At 47.7% G+C, this 14026-nt stretch overlaps 1 protein-coding gene across 2 annotated transcripts in view; it reads left to right on the forward strand.

The window, feature by feature from the left end:
• Positions 1 to 14026, forward strand: part of PRMT8 (protein arginine methyltransferase 8) — a 92003-nt gene that overhangs the window by 49731 nt on the left and 28246 nt on the right. For both annotated transcript variants that reach the window (XM_079142006.1, XM_079142007.1), the window contains 2 exons: positions 541 to 604; positions 13573 to 13715. In XM_079142006.1, coding sequence (XP_078998132.1) covers positions 541 to 604; positions 13573 to 13715 — 207 coding nt within the window. The remainder of the gene's footprint in view (positions 1 to 540; positions 605 to 13572; positions 13716 to 14026) is intronic.

Raw genomic sequence — 14026 nt, forward strand, 5'->3', positions numbered from 1 at the left:
GAGGGCACAAATTCTGCCCCTAATTTATTCTGCCATAATTCATTGTGCAGCTGTACCTCTCTGGACCTGAACTTCTCCATCCATTAAGTTGGTGTTGGCTATTGTATTAGTCAGTTTTCTGTCACTGTGACAAAATACCTGACACAAACAATTTATAAGAAGGAAAGGTTTATTAGCTTATAGTTTCAGCCTATGATTGTCTAGTTCCATTGCTTTGGGCCTGTGGTAAGGAAGAGTAGTGTGGTTGGAGTATGTGGTAGAGTTCAAAGCTATTCACGTCATGGAAACTGAGAACCAAAGAGAGAAAGAAAAAAAAGGGTTGGGGGTCCCAGTATCCCCTTCAAGACCATGCACTTAATGACCAAGTTTCCTCCCACTAGTCCACACCCCTAACAGCTTCACCACCTCCCTACAGTGCCGCAGGCTGGTAACAAACCTTTAACACATGGGCTTTGGGGGCCTTCCCAGATCCAAGCTACAGCAGACGTGCTGCGACTCTTTTTTGTGACACACTGCTCCTTTGTTCTGTGCCCTGTCTAGATTGAATGCTCCAGTATTTCTGACTACTCGGAGAAGATCATTAAGGCCAACCACTTGGACAACAGTAAGGCATCCCTCCGAGTGTTTTCCCGTGGATGGAGGGGGTGAGGGGCTTGCTTGTTTGGGGGTCGTAGATTGGCATCAGAGGGGAAAGCACGGAGCTCTGGACTGAGGGGGTGGAGACCTAGCCAAGGCCCCTGACAACAGGACTGTGACCCTGGGGTGCTCGAGTTGTCACTTTACCATGCCAACCAAAGGTTAGGGTTGTCCCATCTCTGCTCTCGGCAAGCCCCACGCATGGCTAAATCCTCGACGGTCATGCTCTCTGCTCAGCTGCCCTGGAGGCACCTTGCTGAGTTCTGCAGAATGGCACCTATTCCTCTTCCTCTTCCTCGCTTCACGATCCCCAGCTCCACCTCTTCCCATCACCTGCCCCGTGCCATCCTGGCAGACCCCTGCCCAAGGCCCTATTGCCAGTGAACTGTCCAGGCAACTGTGCCACTCTTGGGATCTCCTCAAGCTGGAGTCTGATTATAAAGAAAAGTGCATCCCCTACCTTCCTCCGCTCCCTGACATTCACAGACTGACATTCCCGGCCCTGTCTCTGGAGCCCTTCTTGAAGGCATTTAGATCTGTGAGGGCCCCTGGTCAGATGACCTTCCTCAGCGGGACTGGTTGCAGTTTCCAGGCCCTGGGCTCATGCTGGGCAGGCAGGGCACTCAGCACTCTGGGGACATCATGCTGGGTGCTGGGGCTGCAGCAAGGCCAGGAGCTCAGTGTGGGGTTGAGGAGGATGGTGGGTGGACAGGAAGTTGCATTATGGCAGGGTGAGGCGGAGTGGAGGCAGGGCTGGTGAGGCCAGCGGGACCACATCAGCTGGAAGCAGTAGACCTAGATGGGCATGTGCAAAAGACAGCGCTCACTGATGTTCCGGGGGTGGAGAGGACGGGGCTGGGAGGGAAGGACGTTACTGAGAGAGGTCGAGGGTGGAAGGCTAGTTGGTAGGCCTGGGAGGGGGATGAGGCTGGAATAGGAGGCCAGGGCAGGATGCAAGGAATCCATTTTCACTGTCACTCCTGAGGGGCCTGAATACTGAGGTCTTTCATGTAGGTTCTGCTGACTCCCTGAAAGGTCTGCCTTCCCTCTCTGTGCTGAGGTACCCCATCTCTAGGCCATGCTCCCTGCTGTACACCAAACTCTCCTGCTCCCCTGTGGGGTGCCTGCTGCCCAGATATCCCTATGAGTCTGATCAGGGATACCAGGTTCTGGAATGCCCTTGTCTCCATGCATGGTTATGGACCTATTTCCATGTGACCTCAGCCCTACCACTTATCTGTGGTTTAACCCACTTGCTGTAGACTCCTTGAAAGGACCATAGCATGGTATAAAACTACCTCATGGATTCTGTGTTCTGTTGGGATGTGGAATTACAGATGCTAAAAAATCAGTAGGCAACAAAAATATCAGAGGGTGATAAGTGTTCCTCTGTGATTTGAAGTAGAGTGATAGGATAGAAAGGGACCAGGCAATTACTTTAGGTGAGATGCTTTCTGATGGGGTCACATTTAAAGTCAAATTTGACTAACATGAAGGTACCAGGCTGACCAAGTGCCTTAGTCTGTTTTCTATTGCTACAATACAATACCTGATACTGGGAAATTTATAAAGGAAAAAGTTCTGGAGGCCAGGAAGTTCAAGACTGGGCAGTTGTATCTGGTGTGGGCTTCTTGGTTCTGCAGCTCACTGTGGAAAGTGGAAGAGCAAGCAGGTGTGCACAGAAGCGAGGTCACATAATGACAGAGAAAGCAAGAGAAAGCAGAGGGAAGCAACAACCTGCTCTCATACTAACTAACCCCTCCCTCAAAAAACATGAATCCATTCCCAAGAGCTCCAGGGCCATGACCCTGGAGGCCCTACCTCTTAACACTGCCACAATGGGGAATGAAGTTTCCAGCACATGGACTTTTCAGGGACACATTCAAACCAAAGCACCAATTCAGAGGAAAAGAATCTGGACAGAAGTTACAGCCAGTACAAAGGACTCTGGGTAGGATTGAACTTGGCATGTCTTCATGAAGGGGTTCAGGTGATGCATCTTGGGCAGAAACATCCCAGGCAAGATGCTGCATTCTTGTTACATGCCATTTTGGCTTCTCCTATTACTGAGAGCATTGGCTTTGACCCCCTTGCTGAAGGCCATATCTACCAGCTTCTCTTGCTGAAGGCCATGTCTACCAGCTTCTCTTGCTGAAGGCCATGTCTACCAGCTTCTCTGTGGCAGAGTTGCTCTGTTTCCCTTCATGATGAGTAAGATTTTCTGGAGAAGGTACTTTGACATCATATTAACATCTCTGTGTGAGTCAGCTTTACATTACTGTGACAAAATACCTGACAGAAGAAACTTAAAAGGAGGAAAGATCTATTTTGGTTCATAATTTCAGAGGTTTCAGCCCATTGTCTCTTGGCTCCATTGTTTTTAGCCCTGTGGTAAGGCAGATCATGGCGGGGAGTGTGGTGCAACAAAGCTGCTAACCTCCTGAGGGCCAGGAAGCAGAGAGAGGAAGGAGCCGAAAGAGGATATACCCTTCAGGATACCTGAGGATACCTGTTCCTCCAGGGAGGCCCCTTCTAAGTTTTCTACCACCTCCCAACAGCACCAGCAGCTGGGGGCCAAGCCTTCAGCACAGGAGACTTTGGGGGACATTGCAGATCCAAACTAGTAACAATTTCCTTCCTCTTTGAGTATCCATGTTATGTACGCATGCAGTATGCATCCACCCAGCTAGCTAGCTTTTTTCATTATGTATTAATTCATTTCCCCATGGACTCCTATTTTTAATTTAATGGGTCATACCTGTTATTGCTACTTACTTGGATACTCAGGCTGTTCCCAGTTGGGTCCCTGGGCAGCCTTCAAGCTGGCTCCTCTGTCTTTTCCACATGCCTCCCTCCCTTTTTGCAAGCTTCCTTACTTTCTGGGATCAGATATTCCAGGCTCATCTTGGATTCTCCTGCTTCCGTTTTCAGATCAGCCATTTCCCCTTGATTCCAGTGAAGGGACAGTGGTGTTTAGAAACTAAGATCTGGGGCCAGGGGTGCTCTTTGGCTTTAGGGTACAAATGTTCCCAGAATGTCTGGCTGCAGAGAGCTAGGGAGTGTGTGTGTAGATCGATACAACACTTATTTTTTTCTTTCTTTTTTTTTTTTTTTTTGTACAGGGGTTGAACTCAGGGGCACTTGACCACTGAGCCACCTCCCCAGCCCGATTTTGTATTTTATTTAGAGACAGGGTCTCACGAGTTGCTTTGCACCTCACTGTTGCTGAGGCTGGCTTTATTTTTTTTTTATTATTATTATTTTATTTTTACAGACTGCATTTTGATTCATTGTACACAAATGGGGTATATCATTTCATTTCTATGGCTGTACACAATGTAGATTCACACAATTTGTGTAATCATACAGTAATGATGTCTGTCTCATTCCACCATTTTTCATACCCCTGTCCCCTCCTCCCTCTCATTTCTCTCTGATTTTGAACTCAAGATTCTCCTGCCTCAGCTCCCGAGCCGTTGGAGGTGTGCACCACTGCGCCCGGCGCAAGGCTTATTTTTTCTATCTATCTATTTATATTGTCAAGTATGAGCTCCTGGGACACCTTCACTTCTCACCCAGGGCCACAGGATTTACTCTATTTTTTCCCTTTCAGGTTTCCCTGGCATTAAAAGCCAGACTCCCATTATTTGCATGTCCACTCACTGAATCAGTGCCCCCGTGCGTAACCAATCTCTTGTAGCCAGCCCCTGCTGCCAGTTCCTGTGCAAGGCTTTGCAAGTGGGCCCCTTTTCCTCCTCCTGCGCAGAGGCCCCCTTGCCCTGGCCTCCTCTCTTCTGCACCGGAACAGTCCTCCCGAGGGCTTCTTCTCAACCCTCTTGGACTCTGCTGTGCCTGGCTGGGCCATCCCCCACTCAAGCTCCACTGTCCCATGCTGTGGTGTCCACGCCCCTACCTTTCCCAGGGCAGCGTGGACATCCAGCCCTTTAGTTCCACTGAGCAGCTTCAGAGTGGAATCATTTATGCTCTGGATTTGATGGTTCTGACTTGGTACTGTGCCACTGAGGCAAAGACCCAAAAGGCTAAGCCACTGTCCCTAAGAGAATAGCCTCCCCATGCCTCCCCATTCCTCCTCCTCACACACACTGTCCCAAGGAGGGGACTCTAGGCAAAGGGACCTCCATAAAACCAAATCATCTTTCTTTCTTCCTCCGCAGAGGTTGCAGCAGGTGGGTGGGGCTGACGAGGCTGCCGGGGGCCCTGTCGGCTGCATGAGCGCACTCAGCCTTGGCATGTGCACTCAAAGACGATGGCTTGAGTGCCCGGATGCTTCCATGGAAATGCTTTTGAAATGTTGCCATGGCCAATTGTGCAGATCTCGGGAGCGTGGGTGTGGAGACGTAAATAACAACACGAGGCATAAAGTACCTGCTACCCAGAACCAATCCATCTCCTCCCTGTCCACCCCCAGGTGGCAACTCGGGATAGATTTATTCACATGTAGACACACGCTACAGGAAGCCACCTGCAGCAGACACGCAGCCTTCGTGCCCCTCACTCCACACGCATGACCTGCACACGCTTCAGTGACTCCTCTTTGACTTGAGCATCTGACAACTATTATTTCCTCTGTGACAAGGAAACCACTGGACTGCCCAGATGCTTGAGAATGCTGGCTCCCTTGTGACTGTTGACATTGTGGTGCAGATTGAGAGGATTTTCATAATTTCCCATGCAAATATGACCCCTTTGCTTCTCAGAAAACTAAAGGAAAACAAAATACCCCTCCTTTCTCTTCCACTTCTGCATGTTCTAAGCGTAAGCATCATGAATGGAAGAGATTGTAGGATGCAACCCAGTAACAATGGAGATAGGGGCTCTGAAGCCTCAGGGTAGCGGGAAACTTATCGTATTATTTCACCTTTAAAGTGCCTGTTTGTTACCCAGAGAGGAGATACATCAATGCACAGCTTGCTTGGTTACTAGGAGTCATAGATAATTTAGGCAAAATGCTCAATACAAGCTCTCCCCTATAATAGGTACTCAATAAAGCAGCTGTAGATTATTTCAGGCTTGATGTTCTTCACCTTGGTAATTCTTGGCCACGCACTGCAAACCTTACAGAGATGATGCCTAATTCTGTCTTCCTACGGTTTTCTTCCATTCTATGCAAGTGTGCAATTCTGGGATGATCCTCTTGATTCTCTTGAGGGAGACCCCACTACCAACCATCCGGGGAGCTGGGGTAGTCGGAAAGCACTTCATCCACAGAGGTGGATTTTGCCTCCTGGTAACCTTCTCAGAGTTCTGTTTCTTTCCCGTGGAGCCACATAGAGTGAGGAGCATGCCTTCTCCCACAGCCGCAGTCGACGCATCCCTCTTCCGCCCCCTTTGCTTGGGAGATTTGGGTTGGGCCCTTTGTCCTCCGGCCAGGTGTGCTTCAGTGTCTCCCCCTCCCCTGAGGGTGGTGCTCAGCCTGGGAACAGCAGGGGCAGCGTGGAAAACACTGTGTCACGGTGGTGCAGCTGGGGACCAGCTCCAGGCTGTGGCCGGTGCACACACTACTGCTGGGCTCCATCAACCCCCCTACATCTGGTTGCCACGTGTTTTGAATCCAAACTGAGCATCATGTTTCTTATTCATGTTAAACTTCACATTGAGAGAGTCGGTCCCTTGTTACAAACTAAGACTTCCTCCTCAAATCTACACATTTTTTGGTGCCCTGTGGCGGGTGTGGGAGCTCCTGTAGTTTCTCAGTGTTCTGCTATGTGCATAGGGACAGCTCAATTCATGGAAATCGAAACAGAATGTTATAACAGAAGCACCGTGCATGGTGGAACCACATCTTCTGAGCAAAGTGGGTATGAGGAGGGGAGATGATAGGCAAAGTTTCATTGAAATCCATTCGTGAAACTTTCTCAGATAAGCAACTTCAATTTCAGCCCTATTCATCCTGCACGTTAGAGTACTGCAGCAGCAATACAAAATGGGCTTGTCTAGAAAACCTGGAGGTACAGTGCTCAGAGGTTGCTCTTCACCAGCTCCTTGGAATGCAGTCATGAAGCCAGTTGTGAAGCCCCAGGACAATCTGCCACCTTCTCCAGTGGGATGCAGTGGAGGGGAGGCCTCGTGAAAGTCCTTGCTCCTGTCTCCACCTGGTTCTAGAGCCCTGTAATCAGACTTCCTGGTCATACCCAGCTCTGCTAGACTCAGCTTATGGCTTTAGATAACTCTCTTTTTCTGCCTTAGTTTCCTCATCTGTGAAATGGGACTAATAGTGATTCATACTCCACAGGGTCACTGTGAGGATTATATATTTGCTTCAGTAAAATGGTGGCCATCTGGGACAGGCCCCATTCAGGATCCTGACATCTGACTGCTAAATTTTCAGTAAATTTGTGGAATGGATGAAGTCAGTTGAAGGGCATGAAATCGATCATGGTGGAAATATGAATATCTCTAAGTAGTCTTTGCTACCAAGAAATCAGAAGATTCTACAAATCAGACTTCTAATCCTCTGGAGAGTCAGTTGCTGAGACCCTATGACACACCACAGCAGCGTCTGGTGAGCAGCAAGCAGCCAATACATGTTAGCTACTGTTGCTGTTATTATTTCATTTATTAACTTGACTAATGACCCTGTCAAAAGAAGAAAGAGAGTAATCATACACAAGTGTTTTTGATGAACTTGTACTAGTGACTTCCAGCCTTGGTACTTCTTTTCCTAACTGCTGGTGAAACAACCTGTTAATAATCTCAGAAGCGAGTTTCACTGATTCATCCCTTTAGGTATCATTGTCCCGCGTACCAGGCCCTGAGCCAGGCGCAAAGGAATGTGATGAGGACAGTAAAATTTTTGCTGTCATGAAGCTTCCAGACTCACAGAGAATATAGCCGTGAAGGCAAGTGAGAAAGTAAAATCACCATGTGATTACAAAATGAGAAAGTTCTTAGTGAGACACGTGCTGCAGTGGTGGAGAAAACCAGGAGACTGCGCTCTCTAAGAGCCAGTTCTGCGCAGGCCCCTCTTCTCGACCCTGCCTGAGTGACGCTGTGTGTATCTTTAGTCTAAAGTGTTTGCACCACAGGTATCAGCAAGCGCCATGAATCACAGCTGCCTCACTTTCTCCTCCCTCCCGTTCTTCCTTGTGGAGCTGGTTGATAGCACATCCAGTACAGCACTGGTAATAATGGGACGGCTTTCCGAGAAGAGATGAGGCTGGCTAAGCCGAGAGGGGAACAGTGTTTCACATACAGGGACAACTGTATAGTCATCTCTTATGTCAGTAGGGGATGGGTTTCAGAACGTCCTGAAGAGACCGATTTTTTTTTTTCTTTCTTTCTTCTTTTTTTTTTTGGTACCAGACATTGACCCAGGGGCACCTAACCACTGAGCCACATCCCCAGCCCTTTTTATTTTTTACTTTGAGACAGGATCTCACTAAGTTGCTTAGGGCCTTGCTCAGTTGCTGAGGCTGGCTTTCAACTTGTGATCCTCCTACCTCAGCTTCCTGAGCTGCTGGAATTAAAGGCATGTGCCACCGTGCCCAGCTGGTACCAACATCTGAGGATGTCGACTCCTTATGTAAAATGGCACGGTAGCACATAACCAAGGCACATCCTCCTGGGTGCTTCAAATCCCCTCTGCCCTACCTATCACTCTTCATGCAGTGTAAATGTATGCAAATAGTTGCGCTACTCTATTGCTTAGGGAACGGTGACAAGAAAAAGAAGTCTGTGTTCAGTATAGACCCAATTTAAAAAAAATTTTTTTTTTGATTTCTTGGTTGAATCCACAGATGCTGAGCCCACAACTGTGGAAGAGCATCTGTGTCGATTCCCTAAGGTGGGGGACAATTTCTGTGTATCCCTAGTAAACTTTCGTTGCAGTCAGTGAAAGAGAGTGAGACCTGGAATGACTTTCTGAGTACCTGAGCCCTGGGGGATGTTTTGTTGCCTTTTACATGCCAAATGACTTCAACCAGTCTGTCCAGTCCCCCTCCCTGCCCCCACCAGCCAGTTCTACACTGCTCTGTCTGTGGCATTATGTTGGGCAGTAGCAAGGCTGGCTCAGGCGAGGGGTTCTAAGTGGTAGATGATGTCTTGGGGTAGAGAAGAGTCCTGGTATGATTCTGACTTCTTGAGTATTGCTACAGCCAGTGCCTGGGGAGGGGAGATGCCAGGTGGGGCTTCTGGCCAGAAAAAGGCTCTGACTAAAGCAACTAGGACATAGCTTCCCTCCTGGGAGCCAGAACAGGCTAGCACCCAAAGTGAGGTGGATCGGGCATTGGGGACAAGGTAGGACCTCAAGCTCTGTGCCCTTGGATGAATGCAGATTTGGGCACCATATTGTGATACCTATTATATGGAGGGTGTACAGCACCCCAGGCTCACCCATGCCACTCTAGTAATGGGGTCTGTTTGCTGCAGGATATATGCCAAGTCTTCCTAGATGTGAAAAATAAAAATACCAATATTCTTTATCTTCTTTCACCACTGGCTCCAGATTGGGCTGGTTCTGACCTTGTGAGAGAGGTTTATCCATGCATCTGGGCTGTGTGGAAAACAAGTGCAGGGAGCTGGAGCAGGCGGAGACCAGGGAAGATTGGTCCCCTGGCCCCACGCTGGCTGCTGGTGATGATTCCCTCTCCTCCACCTGGCACTCAACATGACCAACTTTCAGGAGAAGGACCTTTGAGTCTTTTCCCATCTCTGATTTCTTTTTCTCTCAACTTCCCAAGTTTGATGTCCACAATAATCCCAGGTGGCAGGTAGGTTCGATAATATTGTATCCATCCAGGTGAAGGAAAGGAACCTCAAGGAGGGGGTGGTGTGCCTTGCACAAGATCACACAGCAGGCCTGGGTTTTGACCCACAGATTGACTCTGCTGAACTCCATTTCTCTTGTTAGGCAAAGAGATGAGTAAAACCTGCCACGCAAGTCCCTCAGAGGATGATTGAGATAATATATGTGAAATTACTCTGCAAGTTGCTTTTCAAATAATAGCAATTTTTTACTATTATAATTAGGACTAGTTGGAAGATCTTTTGTTTCTTAACCCAGTGCACACGCGCATGCTTTCTCTTTTTTCTGAAATTGCTTATTCATTCATCCATTCATGCAGTAACGAGGTTTGAATGCTTGTGGGGAGTCAAGTGCTCTGTTAGATCCTGGAGATAGAAAGCTAGAACAGACAGCTGGGAGCTGGTGCTCATGGGTTGGAGGTGAGTCAGGCCTTCAGAAGGTGCATGGCAGTAGGCATGGGTGTCCCCAAAATAGATGAGTGAAGTGCTGAGGGAGTGGAGAGGGGCCAGTCAGGGGCCTGCTGCAGTAGGGTGGCATCGCCAATGTCACTGGCTCATAGTGTCCTTGTCCTCATGCAAACAACCCGTATGTCCACTTTTCCATGGGACAGTATTTACGCCTGGATGTGAGGAATTTAAAATGGGAACATCACTGACTTCAGACTCCACAGGGTCGTCTGATTTTGATGGATGCAGGCACAAATGAGATTGTGCTGGCCTGATTTTTTTTTTTTAATATCTGTACATATGACCTTTGATCAGAAAGATTACACTTCTGAAATATCTGCTCAAATCAAAAAGAAAACAAAACAAAGAAACATTTCTGGAGGTCTAATTTGCTACAGGGGGAAACTTCCCAATTTAGAGTTTATCTCTCCCTGTTGTGCATTTGGTTATGATTAATCATTCAGAAATTTAGAGTCGGGGTCCTGTGGCAGCTAGTTGGGCAAACCTCCCATCATCCTTACAAAGTAAGAGCACAGCTCTGTTAGTGACCTCAAAGCTGGTGCAGTTGGAGTGATGTGGGGTCCAGATTGGGCACGGGGGTCTGCAGCCTGCAGCTACTCAGAACCTTAGATCCCCTTGGAAAACCTCAACATAGAGAAAGGAAAACTGGAGCTGGGAGTCCCCACACAGTTCTTCCAGCCAGCGGATCCCGTATGTTGGTCAACAGCCCCTAACAAATTGGCTTCAGTCCTAGCACGAGAGATATCATTTTGCGGATTGAAAATTGAATTTGGGGATTTAAGTGGTTACTGTGATGACTGCAGATCTCACAAAGAATATCCCCGATTCATCTTGGCAGTTGTATTTGGGTCCATAGAAACTATGTAGTCTTTGAGAGAAAGATCAGGCTCCAAGAATTGTTGCCAATTAGAACCAAACTGGATATTGCAGGTGGCGCTTTATATAAATGTCAGCTGTCCTTCCCAGTACACCTCATGGAAGGCCTTACAGAATGCGAGGGCTCAGTCAGTACACATTTGAAAGACCATAGTGTTTTGGAACTGCAAAGGATTTCTGATTCAACTTCCTTCCTTTGTTTTTCCTCTTTTCTTTTTTCTGACGATGAAACTGAGGTCCCAAAGGAGAGGTGGTGATTCCTCAGGGTTCATTGTCAGTTGAAACAAGAGCATAAGTTGCCCCCTCCAAGCTGGCAGCATAAAGTTGTGCAGGTTGGGCACTGCACAAAAGCAACTAGACAAGGGTATGAGTAGGGTCTGTGTTCCAGTCTATCTCTGAATTGAAGGGAGGTGTTTCTTCTTCCTTTCTCAAAGGGCCTATTTACTCACTAAGTCAAGTGCAAGGTCATGTCTGCTCCAAGAAATGTTTGCATTTGAATAGATGTTGAAGGGTAATGTTTGGTGAACAGAAGTCCAGACTATTGAACATTTTATAGGGTTAGTTGATTGCTTTTGCCTCTTTGCAAGCAGAAACAGTGTGATTTTCCTCTCTTATGACCCACTGTATGTATGGATATATGTATGTATGCATCACCTATTTCTATCTGTCTGCCATCTTATCTACTTATCTGTTATAACCCATACTGATCAGGAGAGAGTGGCTAATGGGTAAGAGGGCTAGCACAGAGAATATGGGCAGTATTTGCTCACTCTCAAGGGGAGAACCCAAGAATATTCCTTACTTACCTCTTTGCTGAACTAGGCTGTAAATGGACAAATGCTTGTCCATTTGTTTCCCTCAGCTCCTAATGGAGCGCTGTCCTTGAATCATCGTGGGTTGAGCCTTGCACTCAGCACCCCAGGTGGAGGTCATGGGACTCCAGAGGTCAGAAGAGACACATCCCTGATTGTAGGGAGGCCATGATATAATGCAGGAGGAGGGATTGGCCCATAGCCAGCACAGGCATATGTGGACATTAGGGAAGGTCCTTCAGGAGACATGCAAAGAGGAAAAAAGAAGAAGGAGGAGGAAGATCCATTAAAACACTCTAAAAATTCTTTAAAAACTTAGAGAAGCCAGGTTTTGCAAGCAAATAATTAAGCTGGTAGGTCAGGCATAGAAGAATAAGAAATAAATTAGGCACCATTTGCATTTTCAAAAATCCTTGACTTAGTGCCCTTGTGAATTCTCTTGGTGTATCTTGAACACTGCTCTAGGTTGAGTCCTGGGGTCTCAGAGCCCCAGAGAAGCAGACCTTTGACATCGAGCCCTTCCATCCTCTCCAAACCTTTTGGAGAAGGCTGGACTTACTTTTCTTGCTCTTATTTTTTGGAGTAGGGACTCATGAGTAGTAACTAGAAAGGCCACACAGGCCTGGGCCTCTGCAGGTGGTCAGGGCCAGCACACAAGTACCAAGTCTCCAGCTTCTCATAGAGGAAGGTCTTCCTGATGATCCCCGATTAAACACCAGAAGGCATAGAGTGAACAACCTAGAAGCTTCTAATGGGCTCTCTATCACCCATCTTATCCCCTGTGAGGACACCAAATAAAGCCACTAGACTGTGTGCCCTTTACCAAAGAACAACCTCCTGTCCAAATTAATTTTCATGAAACTCAGACTCAAGGCAGCTGTGGTTGATTTGGTTCTTTACTCCTAAGTACAGGCTACTGTTCAATCTTCCCAGCCAGAGCTCAGGCTTGGTGTGGCCTTTCAGGGGGGTGTTTCCGAGCGAGGATTTCAGAGCAAGAATCTGTAACCTTTTGGAGGAAATGTTCAGAAGGAACCAGCCAACCAGTACATTGCTCTGTCAATTTAGTAGAAACATCCAAGCTAGATTTTGCTCTGATCTCTGCAGCAACAAATTTTAAAAAATAAAATAAAAGAGAGAGTCCAACATTATGTGTATGCCTATGTAGTTGATCAAAAACCCAAATAGGAAGTTTTATGAGTCACACTGGGACCTGAGGTCTTGGAAGAGACTCATGAGCTGGGGCTACTTGGAACAGGGCTTTGATCCGCTTCTCCTCTCCATCCATTGGTCAACAGGAAGAAACCTGTCAGGTCACTTCTACCTTGTGTTGAGCCTCAGCTATGGGCCTGGCACTTGCCATGCGTTATTTTATTGAATCAATACAGCTTCCCTCTATGTAGATCTTATGTCCCCTGGCTGTTCTCTGGGGAATTTGGACTTATGCTAGGTCACATAACATGTGTAAAGTCAGACAGCTAACAATTACAAGACCCAGCACTTACCCGCAGGTTTCTGTGACTAGGGATTCCAGATCATGTCAAAACACCAATTTGCCTCCCTCCCAGACACTAGAGGGACGCCCATGGGCAATGGAGGAGACATCTGTGCTCTCTTTGCATTTGAATTGTCATGGTAACCTAACACTGGGCAAGAGCCATGATGGGAGGATTGGAGTCATTTCATGCCAGACCTGGGCTCTGTTTCTGCTGCCACCGTTTGGCCTACAATTCTCAGTTTCCCTCATTGTAAAAATGAGAGGAATCATAACATGCTTACTTCACAGGGCTGCTGGGAGGACTACCTGATGGCAGGGCATGCCAGCCACTTGTAACTGCTTCATGCCTTTTAGGGGACAAATGTGCAAGTAGTTCTCAATGATCTTAGTGTAAATCAGCTGGGTAAGAGCAAGGCACGTCACTTCCTCAAAGTGGAATCAGAAGTCTGCTCTGAAGCGAGGTGCTCAGGGTTCCCAGGAGGGGTCCCTGCAGAGCGTGGCCTTGGGGTTCTTGTTTTCCAGTCATCACCATATTTAAGGGTAAAGTGGAAGAGGTGGAGCTGCCGGTGGAGAAGGTAGACATCATCATCAGCGAGTGGATGGGCTACTGTCTATTCTATGAGTCAATGCTCAACACGGTGATCTTTGCCAGGGACAAGTGGCTGGTAAGTGTCCCACATGCTGTCCCTGCATTGTTCTGCTGGCTGTCTCGCTGCTGTCCCCATGGCCTACAGCCTAGGAAGAATATCAGGACTTCAGAGAGACTCTCCCAGGCTCTCTTTAAAGCAGATTTGCTTCAGGGGATGGCATGCTCTTCCTGGTCCAACAGGCCAACTGTCAGAGTGCACTTTCAGGTCCAACCCAGACTCTCTATAATACATACCCATTTGCTGCCCTCGAGAGAAAAGTCCGTTCTGGTCAATAAGCCTTGAAGTCTTGCATGGCTGCCAGCAAGCTAATGTGGTGCTCAGGTTGG

This window comes from Sciurus vulgaris, assembly GCF_902686455.1.
Source record: "Sciurus vulgaris genome assembly, chromosome: 5".
NCBI lineage: Eukaryota > Metazoa > Chordata > Mammalia > Rodentia > Sciuridae > Sciurus > Sciurus vulgaris.